Genomic DNA, 21,693 nt, shown 5'->3' on the forward strand with positions numbered 1-21,693 from the left:
GACTGAATAGAAGTATGGTGGCCAACAGAATTGAACCTACCCAGCAGATTCAATGCATTAGTGTCACAATTTTCCTCCAACATTTATCATTTTCCTTTTTAGTCATATTAGCTAATCTGATTGGTGTGAGGGGGTACCTCACAGCTGTTCTAATTTGCATTTCGCTTATCAAAAAGAATTTCTCACAATACTTTTAGAGACCAACACAAAAGGAATCACCTGTTGTGGTCCTCAAGAACAGCTTTTTAGGGGGCAGATGGGTAGCTCAGTGGATGGAGAGCCAGACCTAGAGATGGGAGGTCCTGGGTTCAAATGTGGCCTCAGACACTTCCCAGCTCTGTGATCACTCTGTGCTCTGTGCTTCTGCCTTGGAGCCAATACATAGTATTGATTCCAAGACAGAAGGTAAGAGTTTTTTAAAAATGGCTTTTTACACCTCAGATCCCACGTGGGCTCTTTCCTGTATTCATTTTATTGCATAGTTTATATCAGATCCCCATTCTAGAAAGTAAGCCCCTGTAAGGACAAAGCCCTTTCTGATCTAGATTTTGTATCTCTCCAAGTGCCCAGTGTACCGATCGGTACACAGATGCCACTTAGTAAATGCTTGTCAAATTGAACTGAACTTTTTAGCTGCTGCCCTCCTCTCGTTTGGGTTGGGGAAGGAGGGCATGAGCATCCGGAGGGCATCTTCCCTTGGGCTTATCTCTGACACACCAAGAGCCACTAACAAAAAGGCCCTGGAACAGAGCCCTTCCCCAAGACCCCGCAGATTGCCCAGGCAGGGTTCCTCGATGTCCACAAAGGCAGATGGGACTGAAGGTCCCGCAGGACGCGACGCCCAAGAAATCGTGTCCACGCCGTCCTATCAGATTCTTGGAGTGGTCTCCGGTAGACTTAGACCATGCCTGACTTACAGTAGCCACTTAATCAATGCTTGCTGCGTCACTGGTTTGGCGAGCTAATTTCTGCAGCCGCGGAATGCACAATCACCCCCGGGGCAAGAGTCCAGGAGGGGAAGGGAAAAGCGACACTTTTTCTCAGGTCAGGTTTCCTTCGGGGCGGCAGACTCTGCACAGGTAGTTTCTTTTTCCTTCTCGTTTTTGTTTTTGTTTGGCTTTTGCAAAGAACGCCGCGGAGACCTCTGGGAAACGAAGCCTGGGATTCTCATCCCTAGTCCAGATCAGCTACTAGGTTTAAGGACCAGTTGCTCGGGCTGTACGTCCAAGCGAAGGTAGGCGCCGGACTACGTTTCCCAGAATCCACTGCAGTCACAAGACTCCTTTTCCCAGAGTCCCTCGGAACGTGCCGCCAAGCAGCTTTGAGGGGACTATAGCGTTTTGGAGCCTGCGGCGCTTGGAGGCTGTGTGAAATCGAGGTTCCATCGGGCCCGGGTGTGTGGTGCGGCTCGGAGGGAGCAAACAAGTGGGTTAGTGCGCAGGCGCGGACAGTCTCTGCTTGGGCTGGGACCGAAGTGTTTTGCGTGTACGTAGACGTGTCAGCCCGGGTACGAGCAGGCTCCGCGGGACGCAGGCCTGAGGCCCAGAGGGAAGCGGGAGACGGTAACTCCGAGCCACGGCCTCCTGGCGCTGGAGACGGACATCCCAGCTTTTGCCCTGTTGCCGCCGCCACCATAGAACGTTGGGCTCGGCATGCGCGCGCGCTCCCGCGAGGAGGCCCCGTGCTCGTGCGCCCCCGCGGGCGTTTTCTAGGGACTGCGCTGGGAAGCTCAGCCTGGGCTCCATCTCCCACCTCCACGCCTTTGCCCTGACTAGCTTCTCCATTCTGTGCCGTGGAGCCGCCTCTGCTTCCTGGCTCCTCCCCTCAGCCGGATTCCCTGGGCAAAGTTGTTTCTCTTTTATCTCTGATAAAAGGGGTGTGCCAATACGGGGGTGGGGTGGGCTTATTTCTCTTAAGACCCTCCTCCTCCCCCTCCCTTGAAGCTGGAGAGACCCTCATCCCTACGGTGACGCCAAGGAATCCTTGGCCTGAAGGGATCCCGAGGGGGGAGTCGGTGGGATCCCACACTTCTCCAGTTTGGGGTGGGTCTAGGGGCTGAGGGCAGGATGGGAAGGAGCGGCTGGGCAGGGTGGGCCTCCTCTGGGAAGCCCCCATCACCTTGGACAAGTCCCCCCACCCCAAGTTCTCTGCCCCTTTGATTGCTTCCAGGCTGAGCCCTTGGTTGCCAGGGCAGCTCCTCCCCCCCAACTGGGCTGGAGGAGCAGGGGCAGGCCTGGGGACTGTGCTCCATCCCCCCAAATGTGGGAGCTTTGGGCCTCGGGGGCTCTTCCTGACTTCTTTCTCGTCCCCCAGCTTAGGGCGCCCCGAGAACAGCCTGAGGAGGGAGGAGCGATGGCGTCGGTGCTCCTGGCAGCCCCGGCCCAGGTGAGTTGGGCTTCCCCTACTGAAATGTGGGACTTGGCCCTCGTCCTTTATCGGAGCCCGACTAGGGAGTCTGAGGGGTTAATTTGGCTCTTTAGTCCCTGAGCTCCCTCGCGCCCCTCCGACCCCTTTTCTGAAGCCCTTTGAAGGCCCTTCTGTCCCAGGGGGCAGCTAGGAAGCTCCTGAGGCAGGATGGGCAGCCGAGCACTCTTTCCATTTCAAATAATTCTTGTCAGGTCCAGTTCTGCGCCTTTTCTCTCCCCCTGCCCGGAAGGGAACATGCCCCATTTCCGGCTCGACCATGGCGGGCTCTGAGGTTCCCCAAAGGGATCCCTGTGCGGGGAACAGGAAGGAAGACGCCATCTTTATTTCTTGGAGTGCTCACTAAAGTTCGCCCTGGCTTTCTATTAGGACTGCAGCCAAGGGGACAGGGTTCGACAGGAGCTCACCAATTACCAGAAGGGTCCGTTAGATGAATGTGAGGCACCATTTGGACTCATTGCCCAGCTGCTGGGAAAGAGCTTGACGGCTGAAGCCGGACTTTGCGGGGCGAGGAGGCTCCATGGGGACCAAGCCAGGAGGAATTGGGGAAAGAAAGGAGAGAGAGAGAGTGCGGGAATGAGCAGAGGCATTATTAGGAAAGTCTATCCCTGGCGGGCTATCAGTGGGGGCCCCGTGCAGATAGTCAGTTAAAAGCAACGGTTCTGGGGGCAGCTGGGTAGCTCAGTGAATTGAGAGCCAGGCCTAGAGACGGAAGGTCCTAGGTTCAAATGTGGCCTCGGACACTTCCCAGCTGGGTGACCCTGGGCAAGTCACTTCACCCCCATTGCCCAGCCCTTACCACTCTTCTGCCTTGGAGCCAATACACAGTACTGACTCCAAGATGGAAGGTAAGGGTTTAAATTAAAAAAAAAAAGAGCAACATTTCTGATATACAAAATCTCATGACTGGTGGTTGCTACGGGCTATGTATGGCCACGAGACAGGAGACGGGATGCCAATGCAAACACCTGCAGACCAGGTCAACTTTTGTACGTTTAATTTGTACCTCTTGGCCCTTCTTTGCCAAAGAACATAGTTTTAAGAATTAGAGAAATCATCCCCAGAATTAATTTAGATGTCTAGGACCCGGTGAATTCCTGAAGGTGCATGATGCTGCCACAAGAGAATTTATTCTGCGATAATCTCTTGTTTTTACTGACTCTTTTGCCTTTGTCTTGATTCAGTGTGCCAGCTTCATTTAGGTCATGGCACTTCATTCCTAGCAGTTCCTACACATTTCATTTCCTCTTTTTCTTTTTGTCTTACCCGCTTCCAAGAGATTTCCTAGCTCTCTTCTAAAGTGATCTAGTCTCTTCAAGATGAATGTCTCAACGTTTGAAAGCCATTATAATCCTAATCATAATATAATGAAAAAAGTTCCTATATGGAGTCCATAGAGCCCCTTAAATGGTCAGTTCATTTTGACTGTTGTAACCCCGAAAAATGTGTGTTTCTAAGACTGTGAATTGCCAAAACTGTAAAGGTTTTGGCCAAACTGTAAAGATAATTTTTAGTGTCTTGATTTTAATCAAAAATAAGTGGTCGCCATGGGAAAAATTCCCAAATTTGAAAATACCCAAGTCAGCTGGGTTTTTATGGAGATTTTAATTAATACAAATGAAGGAATTAAGGGAAGGGAAAGAGAGTAGAGAGTAAGAGAAAATAGTAGGAAGGGCCTGGGCCAAATGGCCTAGGCCTGAGCCTTAAGAGAGACTAGTCAGTCTTTTATCACTCACCACAAGATCATCCTAAAGCAAAACTCCAGTCCTTCACTGAAATCCTCAACTCCTGAACTCAGTTCAGAGACCCAGCTCCTCCAAGCTAGCTCCAAACTCCAACTCAGTTCAGAGAGCCTCCTCTGAACTCCTGACCTCCTTTTAAAGAGAATTTTCTCTTATGTCACCTCCCCTAAGTTCTCACATCTACCAATCACAGTAGATGCTTTTCCCCAGGACTGACCATTCTTAGTTCACATCTCTCTTTTGTTATCACCTTCTCTGATTAGATTATATCTTCTGAGTATTTCACATCTCTTTGCTAAGCTTGTGTTTCGTAAGTTGCTTGACCTTTTAATTTAACCTTTATAGGTACTTAGCACCCTTTTGTATTAGATCTAAAAATAGACCTAGCTTATGGTTCTAGTTTTACTATAAGGTATGAGTTAGGGACTTTTCATTGCTCCATCAGGAGTTTACAACTTTATCTTCCCCTAAGGCACTGTCTGAATATGGGTGGAGTAATTTTAAAGTTCTCAATACATTCCTGACCAAGTACCTATATTGTTACAATAGGGGAATAGCTTAACCAAATCTTCTAAGGTATAGTCTGAGCAATTTTAAGATTCACACTGTTGCCCCTTTTTATGATGTTCTCCAAGGACTGTATTTCTCTTTTGCTTGAACCCTTTGCAGGTCCTTTTTTTTTTTTAATATAGAGGCCTTTCTAAAACCTAGATTGATGGCAGTTTCCAACTTTGACTCTTTTAGGAAGAGACATTTGAAGGGAATGAGCGGGATCAATCACAGACATGTTCCTTTGAAAGCTAATTACTATTGATTGAGTCTGAAAAGAAAGGCACAAGGAACAAAACATTAAAAGGAAGGAAAAAGAAAAAGAAGTTGAGGGTCATTGGTCCAGTCTATATAGTAAGAGTAAGAATTTATTAAGAGTTTGCTATTTGACAGGCATTGTGCTAAGCCCTGGAGATATGAAAAGCATTAAAAGACAGTCCTTACCTTCAGTGAGTGGACAGTCAAATTATAGATACAGATTGATTTCCTCAAAACAGTCTTAGAAACTAACAGAAGAAAATTGAGACTTAATAAGACATGTTCAGCAGCCAGACTAGGACCTAAGCCAAAGCCCCTATGAAATAAATTGCTTTTTGTTTTTGCCATCTGTTTCTTTTTTTTTTATTAAAATTTTTCCATATCTGCTTTATTTTCCTTGCTACCTCCCTCAGAGGAAGAAATCTAAGCTATCCATCAGAAAAAGAGAGAAAAACAAATTCCTATATATTGCCATGTAAAACAAATTCTCACATTGACTGTGCTGTGTGTCTGTGTCTGTGTATGTCTCAGTCTGTGCCTTGAGTCTCTCATCTCTGTTAGGATACAGTATGTTTCATCAGGAGTCCCTTGGAATCATGGTGGGTTATTATGTTGATCAGTGCTCCTAAGTCTTTCAGAGTTTTCTATTTTTACCATCTTGTATAAAATTGATGAATAGTTTTACTAATTTCTCTCTGCATCAATTCGTACAAGTCTTCCCAGGCATGTCTATAAAGGCCATAGCACAATAAAATATTCCATCATGTTAATATATTATAACTTAAGTCATTCTCCAGGTAATGGGCACATCCCCCCCTCAGTTTTTAGAGCTGTTTGTTATAAATAGTTTTGTTTCCTTTTATCTCTGATGTATAGACCTTCTGGGGGTATTGTTGGTTCAGAGGGCATGGGCAGTTTAATAAATTTGGGGATATAGTTCCGAATTGCTTTCCAGAATGGCTGTACCACTTACTGTTCCAACAGTATGTTAATGAACTGTTTTCCCATAACTATTAGCATTTGTAATTTTTTGTTTTTTGTCAGTTTTGCCCATCTGATGGGTATTGAATAGAATCTCTGAGTTGTTTAATTTTCACTTCTCTTATTAGTAATGATTTAGAACATTTTTTCACATGGTAAAAGATAGCTTGGATTTCTTCCCTGGAGAATTTCTTCCCTGCCTATTCATATCCTTTGATAATTTATCAATTGGGGAATGGCTCTTACAAATTTGAATTAGTTCCTTATATCCTAGAAATAAGAAACTTCATACAAATTATTTTTTTCCTCATTTACCTACTTCTCTTCTAATTTTAATCACATTGATTTTGTTTGTGCAAAACCTTTTAAATTTGATATAATCAAAATTATCCCATTTTACCTTTCTGTGATCATCTCCATTCTTTGGTCAGAAATTCTTCCCTTATCCATAGATCTGACAGATGGTTTTGTCCTTGCTCCTCTGTCTAATTTGTTTATGATGTCACTCTTTCTGTCTAAATTATATACCCATGTGGAACTTATGTTGGTATGTCACTTAACCTCTTTGCCTTAGTGTAAAATGGGGTAATAATAGCACCTGCATTCTAGGTTGGTTGTGAGGATCAAATGAGATCTTAATTGGAAAGCATTTATCATAGTGCCTGGCACATAGTAAACACTCTATAAATGTTAGCTGCTGCTATTATTATGTGGTGTGCAATGTCTATCTCTACCTAGTTTCTGTGAGACTGCTTTCAAGTTTTCCCAGTAGTTTTGTTAGGTGGTAAGTTCTCACTCCGCTAACTGAGTTATATTGGATAAAAAGCCCTTCTGATCATTGGTCTTTTGGTTTATCAAGCATGACTCTACTGCACCAAGACTTTTCTATATTTTGTCCCTTACTATAGTTTTAGACATTACAGCTCAGTGTCATAGTTTAAGATCCAAGCCCTCATTCTTCTAGTGCTTTCAGGATGGTTGTCCAAATGTTATTTTGTCTAAGTCTAAAGTTCTTCTTGGGAATTTTCTCAGTATAGCACTATATAATGGAGAACCACCAGGTGGTAAAAGACCTTGAATCATGTTATGTGGCAGGAGGCTAAGGTTGCCCATAGAAGAGAGGACTGGTGGGTCAGAGGGAAGTGAGAGCTACCTTCAGATTGCCTCTAGGACTGTCTCCTGGATCTGTCTTGTGCTATTTGGGCCTAGAGGGCAAAACCAATATCAATGGGTGGAAGTCACAGAAAGGCCAATTTAAGCTTCATGTCTTAAACACTTTTCCAACTATGTGACTGTCCAGAAGTAGAATGGGGGGAGGAGTTGTCTCAATGTAGGTCTTCCCACACTCTAGATGACCCCCTGCCATGGGTGTTAGAGTCAGGAGTTTGCTGTCAGGGTGAGATGAGCTAGGTGGACCTTGGGGTGCTTTTCACCTCCCCATTTCTGTGTTTCTCTGAAATTTGTTGATTAATTTAGAAGTATTATTTTTTTTAACCCTTTCTGGCTTAGAATCAGTACTAAGTATTGGTTCCAAGGCAGAAGAATGGAAGGTCTAGGCATTGGGGTTAAGTGACTTGCTTGAGGTCACACAGCTAGGAGGTGCCTGAGGCCAGATTTAAATCTAGCACTTTCCATCTCTCTATCTGCTGAACCACCTCTCTGCCCCATTTATTTATCCTTTAAAGAAAAATTGGAGGTAGCCCAATTGGGAACATTCTAACTCTTTATGTTCTTCATTGGATTCACTTTATAGTCTGGCCATTGTTGTATTTTCCTACTCCTAGCACATGCATATAGCAGAGGAGCACCTGTCATTGTTCCAGGTATTGTAGATTCTTAAAAGGAAAACACTCTGCACTTTGTTTGGGACAGTGGGGTGCAGAGAGCTTGAATGAGAAAAGCAATGTATAGGTGGGGGAGCAGGTTCCCAATACTGGTTGAATAGGAAGAGATAACCCCATGCTCATATATCCAGCCTATCAACTTTGCTTTCCACTTCTATCCAAAACTTGGCGATCAGTGATGGAAAGTGATTGTTATGATGTCACTTCTTAGAAATTACTTATGTGTAGTGAAATAATTGATTTCAGGGTTATATGCTTGATTATAAGATAGATAGGTTTGGGGGATTCAGAAATAAAAACATGTGACTGGCTTGGGGCTCACTATGGAAACTAGTTTATTAGAATGCATTAGGACAATGACATACTGTGTAATTAGAATTTGTTCCCCAGGATTTGCTCTTCCAGCATCCCATTTACTTATCTATGTTACATAATTAATGTAGGGAAGGTGTAAGTTTTGTGTAGCTCTGCCCTTGTGCTCCTCTCCTGGGAACGCAGCTGTGGCAGTTGGGTGAGTGCCAGGCAAGAGAAGTTTACTCACATGGTCATACTTAAGTTTTGTACTTTGTTCTTTTATTTCTTCTACTTCAAGTAATTACTAATATATCTTAAGAAGTATAATACTTGGAGTTATTAGATATTAATTTAAATTTAACATTGTAACAGTCTGGAAGTGTAGTCTGAAATGAGATATAGTGTCTGGTGTGGAAAATAGACTTGAGCAAATAAAAAAAAATCTGACATGAAGTATTAAAAACCCTTAATGCCCTCACCCACTCACTCTTGGTACACCCTTTGCCAACTTCGTATCTTTTCTATGGTTTGTATGATGTGGTTGGTCCCTGGATAAGCATAAATGTTTGTATTTCAGAAATCTTTGACATTCAAGGATGTGGCTGTGGACTTCACCAAGGAGGAGTGGAGGCAACTGAACCCTTCTCAGAGAGATATGTATAGGGATGTGATGCTGGAGAACTATAAGAACCTAGTCTTTCTGGGTAAGGCAGTGTTTCCCTGGGAATTGTGCCCTGGGAGTGTCTGTGTATTCTTATTTACTAAATTTAGGCTCTGGAATACCTGAGTCACTCATCTTCATCTGAATTTTAGTTTGGTTTTCAGGGTGTTCAGGAATCTATGTCATAGAGGGAATTATCTGAATTCTTTATGGCAAACAGAAACAAAACATTTCTATTTTCTTTTCCCTTCTGGAGTCTTTTTTTTTTTAATAAAACTGGAAAACTTACATCTCTACTGTGTTTCCTATAAAGTAACAACTTCCTCATTCTTTGGTTTCCTCCAGGTCAGAGCTTATCCTGTAAAGCCCCAGGATAAATACCTGAAGATGTGAAAACAGTCCCATTAATTTAACAGTGACTTGGTCATATGAACCAGTTTCCTTTATGAACCTAAATAAAACCTTACCTCTCCCATATTTCCAAAGCTTTTAATAGGGTTCAGTCTATCCTTGAGCCCTTCCTTGAGTGCCCACTTTTTCCTTATAGATAAAAGAATCTGGGGTTTGAAATGTGAGATACCTCTCTATTCCAGCAGTTTGCCATTTGTTTTTCTATGAGTAGGGCTTTTAGGTTCTCAACCAGATGTGATCTCCCAGTTGGAGAAAGGTGAAGTGCCCTGGATGCCTGAGGGAGAAATATCAAGAAATCCTTCTCTAGGTAAGTGAATGAGTGATGCTCTTTCTCCCTACCCAGAAGGTGCATAAAGTCTCCAATATGCTAAATCTTTTGCTTCAGTAAATTTTTTTCTTGAGGTTTTGGTCACTTCATATTTCATACCAGTACTCAGAATGAAGCCATTGTCCTTCCTGATTTCCCCTCTTTTACTTGTATCTTTCATTGCCTTCCTCTCTTATAGTTTCCTCTTTTGGGTGCTTAGTTCCATTCAACCTCTACACATTAGAGATTGGCTCTTGGTTTTACATTCTTGTTTTTCTATATATCAGATATTGGGTATACATTCCAGTGTTGCTTTCTTTTTTTTTTTTTTTTACATTTTTGTGGTCATTTCTTGGTTTGTTTTCTTGTTCTACTCATGTCTCAATTCCTTGAAGTCTTCTTCAATGTTTTCTTAAATTCTTCAAAACTACTATCTCTTACTATACGGTAATACTCAAGGAAAAAAGGAAAAGAAAAAAAGGGGAGATCATTGTAGTATTTAAGAGAAAAATAGGAAAAAAAGAATCAGAGATTCAGAAGGAAGTCCTGACAAGCAGGTCAGCTTTGAAAGTAGCATGTTAAATTTTGTGTGTGTGTGCATGTAATTGTGTGTATGTGTGTTATATAGACAGTTATCTCTATATTTTTTAAAGTAAGATATAAATAATGCTGTTTCATATGCAGTCATGTCTTTCTGTTCTAATCTGTTTATGGTGTTGATTTTTTTTTTTTAATGAGACATATTTAATGTAAAAAAAAATACATTTCATTCATGTGCCAAAAGTTCTTTAGCCATTCTTCAATTGATATTTCTATCAATTTGCTACTACAAAAAATATTGTTTAAATTGTTAAATTCTTTTCTATAGTTCCAAGGTTCATAATGCCTGCATTGGGGCTTATGTCCAGAACTTCCAACATTAAAATTAAAAATTTAATACTAATCCATAGGGAGTAGTGAAACCCTGCAAGTAGAAAAACCTACCACAGAATAGGTTTTTCTAAACACAAGAGAATTCATACAAAAAAAAGGTTATTTGAATGTAAAGAATATAGGAAAACCTTTGGTAACTTTTTATTTTTTTATTTTCTTTAGATTCTATAATTCAGAATACTAGGCATAAAGCCACAGAATCAGTTCCGAAGTCTGCCGTTTCTCTGGGAGAATCATCCAAAGAATTACTCAAAAAGGATAGATCTTGTATTGCCATATTGGGAGATGACTGGGAATGTGATGTCAGGTCACAGAGGCAGAAGGGTAACCAACAGAGAAAATCTAAAAAATTGACAGTCACCCATGAAAGCAATATATTTGGGGAAAATGTCAGTTTGAATTTATTACCTATTCCACAGCAGGGAGCTCCTACAGGGAAAAGTCTCCATGGGTATGGAGGAAATGCAAAGACATCCAAGCAATATCCAAACATTATTAAGGGTCACAAAATCTCTGGAAAGAAACTTTCTAAATCAATTAAATACAGGAAATCTTTCAGTTACCATTCAGATCTTATTCAGTATCATAGAAAACTTACTGGGAAAAAGACATGTGAATGTAGTGAGTGTGGGAAAGCCTTTAGCACCAGGTCATCACTTAAAGGACATCTGAGACTTCATACTGGAGAGAGACCCTTTGTGTGCAGCGAGTGTGGGAAAGCCTTCATTCAGAGGGCAAAACTGAATGTACATAAGAGAATTCATACCGGAGAGAAACCCTTTGTATGTCAAGAGTGTGGAAAGGCTTTCAGATATTCAATAAGTCTTACTGAACATAAGAGAATTCACACAGGAGAGAAACCATTTGAATGTAAAGAATGTGGGAAAGTCTTCAGGCAGAGCTCAGCACTTAGGAGGCATCAGATAATTCATACTGGGGAAAAACCTTTTGTGTGTAATCTTTGTGGAAAAGCCTTCATAGAGAGTGGAAAACTTACTGCACATAAGAGAATTCACACAGGTGAGAAACCTTTTCATTGTAAAGAATGTGGGAAGACCTTTAGCTATATCTCATCCCTTAGAGATCATTGTAGGTTTCATACTGGAGAAAACCGACATGAATGTAATGAATGTGGCAAATCTTTCAGTAGAAGCACATCACTTAAAGGCCACCAAAAAATTCATACAGGTGAGAAACCCTATGTGTGCAATGAGTGTGGGAAAGCTTTCATAGAGAAAGTAAGACTTACTGAACATAAAAGAATTCATACTGGGGAGAAACCTTTTGAATGTAATGAATGTGGAAAAGCTTTCAGTCACAGTTCGTCCCTTAGATATCATCGGAGACTTCATACTGGAGAAAAACGATACAAATGCAATGAATGTGGGAAATGTTTCAGTGCAAGTTCAACACTTAGAAAGCATCAGAGAACTCATACTGGAGAGAAACCCTTTGCCTGTACAGAGTGCGGGAAAGCCTTCATAGAGCGAGGGAGACTTACAGAACATATGAGGATTCATACTGGAGAGAAACCCTTTGAATGTAATGAATGTGGAAAGGCCTTTAGCTATACTACTAGTCTTACTGAACATCAGAGAATTCATACAGGAGAGAAACCTTTTGAATGTAGTGAATGTGGGAAAGCTTTTAGCCAAAGCTCAACACTTAGGACACATCAATTAACACATACTGGTGAGAAGTCCTTTGAATGTAATGAATGTAAGAAAGCCTTCAGTAGCCGTTCATCCTTGAAGCTTCATTGGAGAATTCATACAGGAGAGAAAAAGTTTGAATGTAGTGAATGTGGAAAATCCTTCATCAGAAGCTCATCTCTTATGAAACACCAGAGGATTCACACTGGAGAAAAACCATTTGCATGCAGTGAATGTGGGAAAGCCTTTATAGAAAGAGGAAGACTTAATGAACATATGAGAATTCATACTGGAGAGAAACCCTTTGAATGTCATGAATGTGGAAAAGCCTTTAGCTACATAGCAAGTCTTACTGAACATAAGAGAATTCATACTGGAGAGAAGCCCCTTGAATGTAATGTGTGTGGAAAAGCCTTCCGCCACAGGATAGGTCTTACAGCTCATAAGAGAATTCACACAGAAGAAAAGCCTTTTGAATGTAAAGAATGTGGGAAAGCCTTCAGTAACAGTTCAAATCTTATGATGCATTGGAGACTTCATACAGGAGAGAAACCCTTTAAATGCAATGAATGTGGAAAAGCGTTCAGCAATAGCTCAAATCTTAGGACACATCAAAGACTTCATACTGGAGAGAAACCCTTTGATTGCAATCAGTGTGGGAAAGCCTTTAGAGAAAAGAGACAACTTACTCTACACAAGAGGATTCATACTGGAGAGAAACCTTATGAATGTAATGAATGTGGAAAAGCCTTCAGTTATCCAACAAGTCTTACTGAACATAAGAGGATTCATACTGGAGAGAAACCCTTAGAATGTAATGAATGTGGGAAAACCTTCAGTCACAGTTCATCTTTTAGGAATCATAAGAAATGTCATACTAAAGAATAACAGCATGAAAAAAAAATGTGGGAAATCTTTAGTGACAACTCATTCCATTTACCTGAAAATTGATATTTTAGAGGAACCATGGGAAAGTGATAAATGGGAACTTTTTCAGCAAAAAAGACCTCAGAATTTACAGATTCACAAAAACTATAGAGATTTAAGGGAATTTAGGGATCATAATCTTATACCAGTAGAACATAAAGTACTTGAGGGCAAGGACAATTTTTTTTTTGTCTAGTTACCTGGCACCTACACAGTTTGTGGCATGTAGTAGGTACTCAACAAATACGGGACATCTAAGCAAGAATCTATTACATAATACACTTGAAAAGTAAATTGGATTAGTTGCTTGAAAATGACTGGCAGCCAGAGTAGGTAGACCTGACCAAGGTCTTTCCTTTCCACTCTAGCTATAGAATTCTGTAATAAAAGAATATCTCTCAGGGACTCAGTTGGTACAAATGAGAGGGTTAAGATACCAACTAATGTGGCAGAGATAGTAACATGGGCTTAAGAAAGCTTTTATGCCTTTTTTTTTAAATTTGAAAAATAGATGCCCATGAAATCAGAATTGCAGGGAGTTCAAGGCCATGAATATTCCCTGGATTAATGCCTGTTAAGAATGTAAGGTGACTTGATTGGAGAGAACCTAGAGTATTTTTTTTCCTATTGGTAACAGAAAATGAGAGCTAAAATTCAACAATCCAAAGATCTGTGGAAATAAGATTTTCCCCCAAAGAATCTGGTTAACTTCTAATGACTTTTAAGCGTAGTTTCACAGATGCTGAAACTTTAATACAGACTTGGAAAAAAAAGTATCTAAAATCATCCTAAACATAAATATTGGGGATATTTGTCTAAGAATTACCTACTTGGGTATCTGCCTCCTGGTAAATGATTATTGCAGATACTTTCTACGATTCAGCATTAAACCTGTTCTGTGTGTGTTGTGTTGTGACACATGCATCTGAGATTGTAGTTCAAATGTATGTGTGAATCAATGTATTAAGAATTAATCTAGTTTAGGATTTATTCTCCCTTTTTTTCTTACCAAGCTACTACCAAATGCAAAATACCTAGAAAGTTTCCAGTCTTCTAACTACATATGAGGAGGGAAGATGGTGAACTACTTTGGGAAAAGAAAATTTCCAGAAAGTCAAGACATTTGGAACTGTAGACTCAGAAGTTGTAAAGGTTTATTTCCTCATGTCTGGTCACATTTCTGCAAGCTGAGAACAGACATTCCTACTTTTCCTGTCTAACCAGGAATCCTAAACTCTTCAGCCAAAACAGTCCAGTTGGAACCTAAAAAAGGTATTTTTATTACTCAGTCTTATCGTTAGTGTTTGCCAAATGGCAGCATCCATTTCTCTTTAGTATTTGATCGCTATGTAACTTGCTATTGGAAACTTTTATTGAAACTAAGTTCCTTATAAAAAGTAGTTCTCCAGGGAGCCAGTTCTCAGTTTGATGAACCATGATTTGTATACTTCGTTGTAAATCAAGTTGAATTTAATTATATGTTTAATAAATATGCTTAATATTTTCATACTTTTTTCAAAGAACAACTTGTTGGGATGTGTTATTGGATGTAATTTTCCAAAATGTTCTGTTGTTAAAGAGAAAAGATCCCAAGTTCATATGGCTTGGAATATGTATTTTGCAAAAAAAAAAAGTGTAGTAAAAAGTGAGCTATAGGAATTCAGTTTCTAAAGAGAGATTTTGGCCTTCAAAACTAAATAGGCACAGACAGAATAGCCTTTGCTTTGAAGCACTAATATTGGTAAGTCATATATAAACATAGCAAGCTTTGAAATGTAGAATTAGCAAGTAAGGATACTTGACCGCAGAACAGAATTTGAAAAGAGCAGAGAAATTAAATAGTGAACAATACCAAGATTAAGTAGGCTAAGGCCATGATAAATAAGAATATAAAGATAAGGAATGATTCTTTGTTTTCATTGATCTAGAACTTCATATGAAAAAATTTACTATATCAGTACAGGTCAGCACTTAGCACCTACAGTTGCCTACAGTTCCAAGAAGTTAAATGGTTTGGGGAATGACGAATTCACAGCCAGTATTTTTGGAGGTGAAATTTCAACTTGGATATTTCTGGTTCAGAGACTAGCTTTACCTACTTAGCTTTATCCAGCCTATCTAGAGAAGATAAACTCCTTTTAAAAAGTGGACCAATACAAAAACTTTGCCATTTTACCAAATAGCTTAATTACTTGACAATTGAATCTTCGTGAATTCTAAAGTTCTATATCAGACACGTTATTGTTTTACCATTCCCCCCCCCTCCAGTTTGAAGAAGACCTTTTCTGTAATTACTAAGTAACAAATGTTTAAGCTTTTAGGATTCAACTTACCTAGGTTTTGAATGAATATATAATAACCTTAAGTTACGGAGAGGTCTCCCAACCAGTGAGAAGGGAAGAATGACTTTGTGGTCAAGGCTTCCTTTGAGGACATCAAGATCAGAGAACACCTCTTGGAAATAGTGCAAATAATAAGGTTTGAAGATATGTGGACTGCCACGAAAACCTTAAAATGATGATTTTGCAGTGATGAGGAAAAAGTTGCTAACATCAACCAGCACAAGGATTGAATGATGACTTGATTTGTCATCAATAGTGTTTTTTTCTGCCCAGAAAAGCCTGTTGTCCCTGTGGTCTGAATTGAACATGATGAACTTTGATTTGTTTCTTAATAACCAGACTTCAGATATTGTCTTAATAGTTGAACTTTACTTTGGCACATCCTACAATGCTATTGTTTTACTGTAAATATTTGACTTGGAATGTTTTACGGTCATTGTGTGTCTTGTCCCCTATGAATGACATCAAGGGTGAGAAATCTAAAGAGAAAGATAGATTTAGGAAGGTAGACTGTCTAATAGCTTTGAAGTGCGCAGACTACTTTATAGACATTCTCTTCTTTCAACCTCAGAACTTTGGGAGGGTTTTATGCCATGTTTTATAGATGAAGAAATTGGCTAGCGTGTTAGACTTTGAGTTTGAGAGGTTATGCCTCCCTGATTTCTCTTGAACCCTCACTTATATTGTTTTAGAATTGACACTAAGGATCAGTTCCAAGGTAAAAGAGCAGTAAGGGATGGGCAATGCGGTGAAATGACTTGCCCAGGGTTACACAACTAGGAAGTATCTGAGGCCAGGTTTAAACCCAAGACCTCCCGCCTCTGGAACTAGTTTCCTAGCTCCTTTCAGATGGTTTTCTTGTCAAATGGAGATGATATTGTCTGAGACAATATGCCACAGTGTTATAGGGTTCTAATAAGATAATGTGTGTAAAGCAGCATATCAATGTCAGCTCCTTGATGTGTGATAATTAAGTTCATAAAACCAATGCCAATGTTTCATCTTTCTTAATTATTATAAACAGTGGAATTGACTATAAAAGGTGGAAACCACTAAAAAGGCTCTTTGCTCAAGACCCTGTTTTGGCTTTTGAATTACATATTGCTTCAGATCTCTGAGAAGGTGGCTCACTATATTAGGAGACGAGCTGATGCTCAAAGCTAATGGACATGGTGAACATTGAGGCAACAGCAATTGGCCAATGAAGGGAACATATCAGCAGATTTCTTACTGAAGTGGTCATGAAAGACAGTGAAATTGTGGTAATGGTTCAGAGTGGCACGTCAACTCTTGAACGCATTCTTAGAAAGCATGGGGCAGTGGCACAGACTGGTGGCAGGACTTATGAAAACTCCATGATTTTTCTTCCTTGATCATCTGGATAACTGTCACCTTGACTATTTTACCCTTTAGTTAACATGGAGAAGTATTGCATAAACTCACATTTCCTAAACTAAATTTTACCCAGGATCAAGAACTAGGTCCAGAAAACTTGCACAAGGTCAGGGTATTATTTCTAGACCAAAACTTAGCAGAATACAATCAATGTCACCCTAAGTGCCCCCTTTTCCCATTCTCACAGTACATGTTCTGGTCTTGAATATCTGCAAGGGCTCTGTGATGGTCAGTATTATGTTATTTAAATGTGAAATGGTTTAAATATCCTGAGCTAGGACAAAAAAATGCTGTCAAGGGATTGACTATAGTGAACTCACCTTTGAGGTGATGTATCTTAAATAAAATATCTTGGGATCGTCTTAAGACACATCTTAGGAAAAGATATATAACAACAGAAGAGATAAAGTTCACTCAAGCTGGCTGCAGCCCAGTTATTCCTGAGTTGGAAAACCTTTTATAGCATATGGATATCAGCTTTGTTGGATCTGCTATCTCATCACTACAAAGTGTTTGGGTGGATGACAGCCAGCCTTGTCCTAGAGCAAGGGTTCTTAACCTTTTTGGTATCATGGACTATTTTGTATTATGGCAGCTTGGTGGAAAAGTACATAGACCCTAGGACAAGAACACCTAGAGCATTGAGGGTAGTCCCTCCCCTTTATAAATATTTTAAGTTCTTCAGTTTTTATGTAAAATGTGAGAAACAGAGAATAAAGGTCTTAAATCTCGAGAAAGAGATACTAGGACCTAAGAGATGGAGCTTTGTGTTGATTGTATTCAATGGCTGCTGGTGATGTCCATTTACTGGAAACCTCTTTATTATCATTATTGTTTTAAGTAAAATTATTTTGTTTTTAAAAATTTTGTCTATTTCTTGTGGTAACCTGGGCCAGCCAATATCCCTCTTTGTAGTTCATAGGAAATGAAGAATCAATAAGCAGAACTTGGTTGAAAACAGTTTTTTTCAGGAAATTCTGGCATGATGGTTAAAGTGAAAGGCTAACTTTTCACCACCAAGTAGCTAAAAATACACCCACAAAATATACATTTATAAAATTATAAAACTTCTTTTAAAAAGGAGAAAACTAAATCCAGCAGAGACTGAGTTAACAATGACCAAGCAAAACTGATAATAAAATTGTGGAATAAATCTTTAGAAAAAAATTTTGTTTTTTTGCAGCAATTAGGATCCAAGAAAAGAAGAGGGAGTGAACATCACATCTCAAAGAGTTAGTAGAAGACAGTATTAGAGTTGAAAGAAGAGCTAAGAAGTGAAATGAGCTTGGAAAGGAGCTTTGGTTTCTTTGAATAGGAGCTGGAAAACCTTAGTAAGCAGGGGACGCCCTAAAAAAAAGAATGGAAGCAGCTGCTCATGTATTAGAAGTCAATAATTAAAGATGAGTTAGAGCAAAGCCTAAAGAACAAAACTGTAAAAATGTGTCACATTATACCACAAAAAACAATTGACCTGGATGATTAGTCTTGAAGTTAGAAATCATAGGTCTCTTAGAAAAATAATGAGTCTAAAAGTCAGCATAGAGTGAAAACAAAAGTTTTATTCCCTCAGAAATATAATAGCCAAGTGGGAAAACTTAAGTCAAAGAAAATACTGCAAATGGTTAGGAAGAGGTCATATACTAAATAGTTATACAAGAGTACTCTTCAATAAGAAAGCAGAATAAGATCTGAATTATAAAGTGAGATTACCTTAGAAATAAGTGCTATTATCCTCTCCATTTTATAGTTGAGGAAACAGGTATTAAATTATATGATCTGTGTCTCAGCTTGAATTTAAACTCAAGTCCCCTTGACTTTAGGCCCAGCACTATCCAATGGACCACCTAATTTCCCATATAGCTATATTGTATGAAAAATAGTTGAAATCTAAGTTCACATTGACAAGGTTTAAGAAAAGAACCATTAATAGAATCGGCTTTCAGACGTCTACACAGATGCACACAATTGGGATAACCAGAATGATGAATAATGTCCTAACACAAGGAATTCACTTCATAGTATCACTAAGAACTTAAAAGATCGGGACTCAAGACTTCTACATAACTGTGGAAAGGAACATGTTACCTTCTTCAAGTAAAAGAGAATAGATAAAAAAGAATGTGGGGCACATTGTTTATTAAGATAATTTCCCATGACGAAATCCAAAAAATGGAGCAGCTAGGCAGAGAGCTTTTTAGGTGGTGATAAATAGGTTGCAATTTTATTTTTGTTAGCTTCCTCCATAATGTAGATTAAAATCTCTCCAATTTAATAGAGGGTTTTTGAAAGATATTCTAGAGTTGAAAAATTCACCCAATAATCCAATGAGGCTGATTCTATTCAAACTCAACTAAGCTACTGTGACAACATACAGCCCATTATGAATCCATTACTCTAAATGTTTATGGGGAAGGCAGTGGAGGAGTGGCTTCCTTGATTATAGCTTTCCTACTTGGCACCTACCATGAAAAAAGAACGTCCCAGAAACTCTTTTGGATCATTGCTCTTCCTGGCGTATGATTATCTCCTAATACAATATTCCCAAGTCTTAGATCTCAACTTATCTCAAATGAGATACTATTTATAAATTACCTAGCACAGTGTGCCTAGCATATAACAATACACTGTGACAAGGAAATCACTTTAAAAGACTGATATATATTAATTTAAGGTCGCCAAGGAATTCAGCTATGTAAGTCCTAAATGAAAACTCAAGTCAGCAGTCAACCTTTTATGGAGTTTAATTACAAACAGGAGGAAGAAAGGTATTAGAGAGAGAAAGGGGAGAGAAGGGAATAGGGCTTAAATACCCCCTCTGTTTAGGCTGGGCCAAAAGGCCCAAGCCTTAGATACCTGAGGCAAAGAAAAGAGATCAGTCCCTATCATTCACATGACCAAAATGGAGAAACAGTCTCAGGGGCCTCCACCTCCAGCCTCCTTCAGAGCAAAACTTCTCAGAGCACCACCTCTCAGAGCAAAACCTCTCCACCCTCCAGTCCTCAGACCCCGCTATCTTTAAGGAAACCATCCAAGTTCCCTCCCCTCAGTTCTCACATCTACCAATCACTGTCCATGTCTCCCCTGTGCCAATGGTGGCTCTAGCTTAACCCAGGACCGCCCAGAGGTCTGACCCCTTTGCACATGTCTGTTGAAGGTCATATTCTCAAATAATTAAATCTTGATCTTTGCTGCAGCCCTTCCTAAATCCTTTTACTCTGAGTAGGGTGGAGATTGTAGTTTCCAAGACCTGGTTCTGTCATTCCAAGTATCTCTATTGTATTAATTCTAAAATCAATCATGACTCAAAGAACTTCCTGTTCTATGCTTAAGCATAGGTCAAAGCCCTTTCCATTGTTTAGCAAAAGGTTTCTGTCCTAAAGTAGTCTTAGGTAGGGAGGAGAAGGATCCTCCCGTGCCAAGGGGTTTCACATTCCAATAGAGATCTTACTATCAGTAGGAAATTTTTTCCAAGTATGAAATTTTCCAATGGTGAAATTTCCAACATTCATAAGTCTAAGAAATTTTAAGGTTTACAACACTTAAGAAATACATATATATTCCATTCTATTTTATCCCATTCAAATTTACATCTCTACAGAATGGGAGCACTTTATTACTTTGGTGTATTCATGACTGGGGAGGGGGGTGGGCTGGGCACTCCCAGATCACAACCCCTTGTGATGGTTTCAGTTTGGTTTAAAAGCAGACAACAGTGGTTATTCTTGCTCATATTCTCTAATAGACTCCTTTTAAGAGGACCTGTGCAATAAACATCACATTTTTTGTATGTTCTTTGTCCAAAGGATGTCCCAGTTTTGTGGAGAGAGAAAAATTTCTAGGGACCATTTCAGAGTGGATATAACTGATGAGACCAGAGATCCCTACCAAGGGGCCACATACCTTCTAGTCTGAAAAGAATCATTTACTCTTTTGCTGCCAAGTCCCCAGAGGAAGGTTTGAAGGAGAATAATTGCCAATATCTAGACTAAGTGCAAAGAGATTTTACTCACTGGCAATGCAAGGGCAACCTTCATAGCAGAGGGAAAGACAGCATGAGGACCACTATCTACTCCATACACTCATTCAGCATCTTTTTTTTTTTTAGTCTCCTTCCTTCCCAGTGTCCAACAAGTTCTCATTAAGCTCAAAATTATAATTTTCTTCTTATAGGAAGTTTCTGTTGAAGACTATCTAGGTCATGACTGCATGGCTAGGACATTGCCCCATAGTTTTCCAGTTTATTTCCAACTACTTCCCACTGCAGTGAGAGATGTAGGCTCATCTTTTTGTAGACTCAGTGAATGCCTTTGCAGGGTGATTCTGGTAGCTGAGCAGATGATAGGGATGATAATAGAATTAATCCTGTTTCCACATGGTTTGTGTCTTTTCTGCTAGGTCTCTATTAAAAATTGCATTCTGTAAGGCTTGTAGATTTTAGGCATTCACTTTGACAACATCTATTAAAAACATTCTATAATTTTTATGGATCTGTATTGTATCTGGGTATTGTTAACAACAGTTTTGCCTGTGATAATGTTCCCATTTAATTTATTGAATTCTCAAGGATATTTTTGGTGTCCATATTTGTATGGAGATTTGCCACCTGTTTCTAAAGGCTATCAAACTTCTGATATATATTGGTAGCCACATGAAAATGTCTTTCTGGGTTTTTATTTCATTTAATGTCTATCTCAGTTCCTTATCTGTAAAATGGGGGCACACTGAAGAAGAAAATAACAATCTACTCCAGGATCTTTCAAGAAAAATCCCATGGAAAAACTGTCAATGGGATCATGAGGAGTCAGACATGACTGAACAACAACAAACTTTTACATCTTGCAGTGATGTGTTCCATAATTTCTGCAATTTCCTTGAATAATCCCCATGAACAATTAATGTCTTAGTTTTTCAGCTAGCAAGCATTTCCTCCCCTTCCAACTAGACCTTCCACCCCACCACTGAAGAAAAAAACC

General features: G+C 39.8%; 1 protein-coding gene across 7 annotated transcripts; it reads left to right on the plus strand.

Annotated features, from left to right (window-relative positions):
* Positions 1-1,272: 1,272 nt before the first annotated feature.
* LOC103096133 (zinc finger protein 420-like) lies at positions 1,273-17,584 on the plus strand. Of its 7 annotated transcripts, none has more exons than XM_056796906.1 (5): positions 1,273-1,394; positions 2,314-2,385; positions 8,670-8,796; positions 9,376-9,471; positions 10,567-17,584. In XM_056796906.1, the coding sequence occupies exons 2-5, from the start codon at positions 2,353-2,355 to the stop codon at positions 12,942-12,944; spliced, it is 2,634 nt and encodes an 877-aa protein (XP_056652884.1). In that variant the 5' UTR covers positions 1,273-1,394; positions 2,314-2,352; the 3' UTR covers positions 12,945-17,584. The 7 variants fall into 7 exon arrangements, with proteins under 7 accessions (XP_056652884.1, XP_056652887.1, XP_056652882.1 ...); XM_056796909.1 differs by having other exon boundaries at positions 1,296-1,425; XM_056796904.1 differs by having other exon boundaries at positions 1,298-1,429.
* Positions 17,585-21,693: the final 4,109 nt, after the last annotated feature.

The sequence above is a fragment of the Monodelphis domestica genome, chromosome 4 (genome assembly GCF_027887165.1).
Source record: "Monodelphis domestica isolate mMonDom1 chromosome 4, mMonDom1.pri, whole genome shotgun sequence".
Lineage (NCBI taxonomy): Eukaryota > Metazoa > Chordata > Mammalia > Didelphimorphia > Didelphidae > Monodelphis > Monodelphis domestica.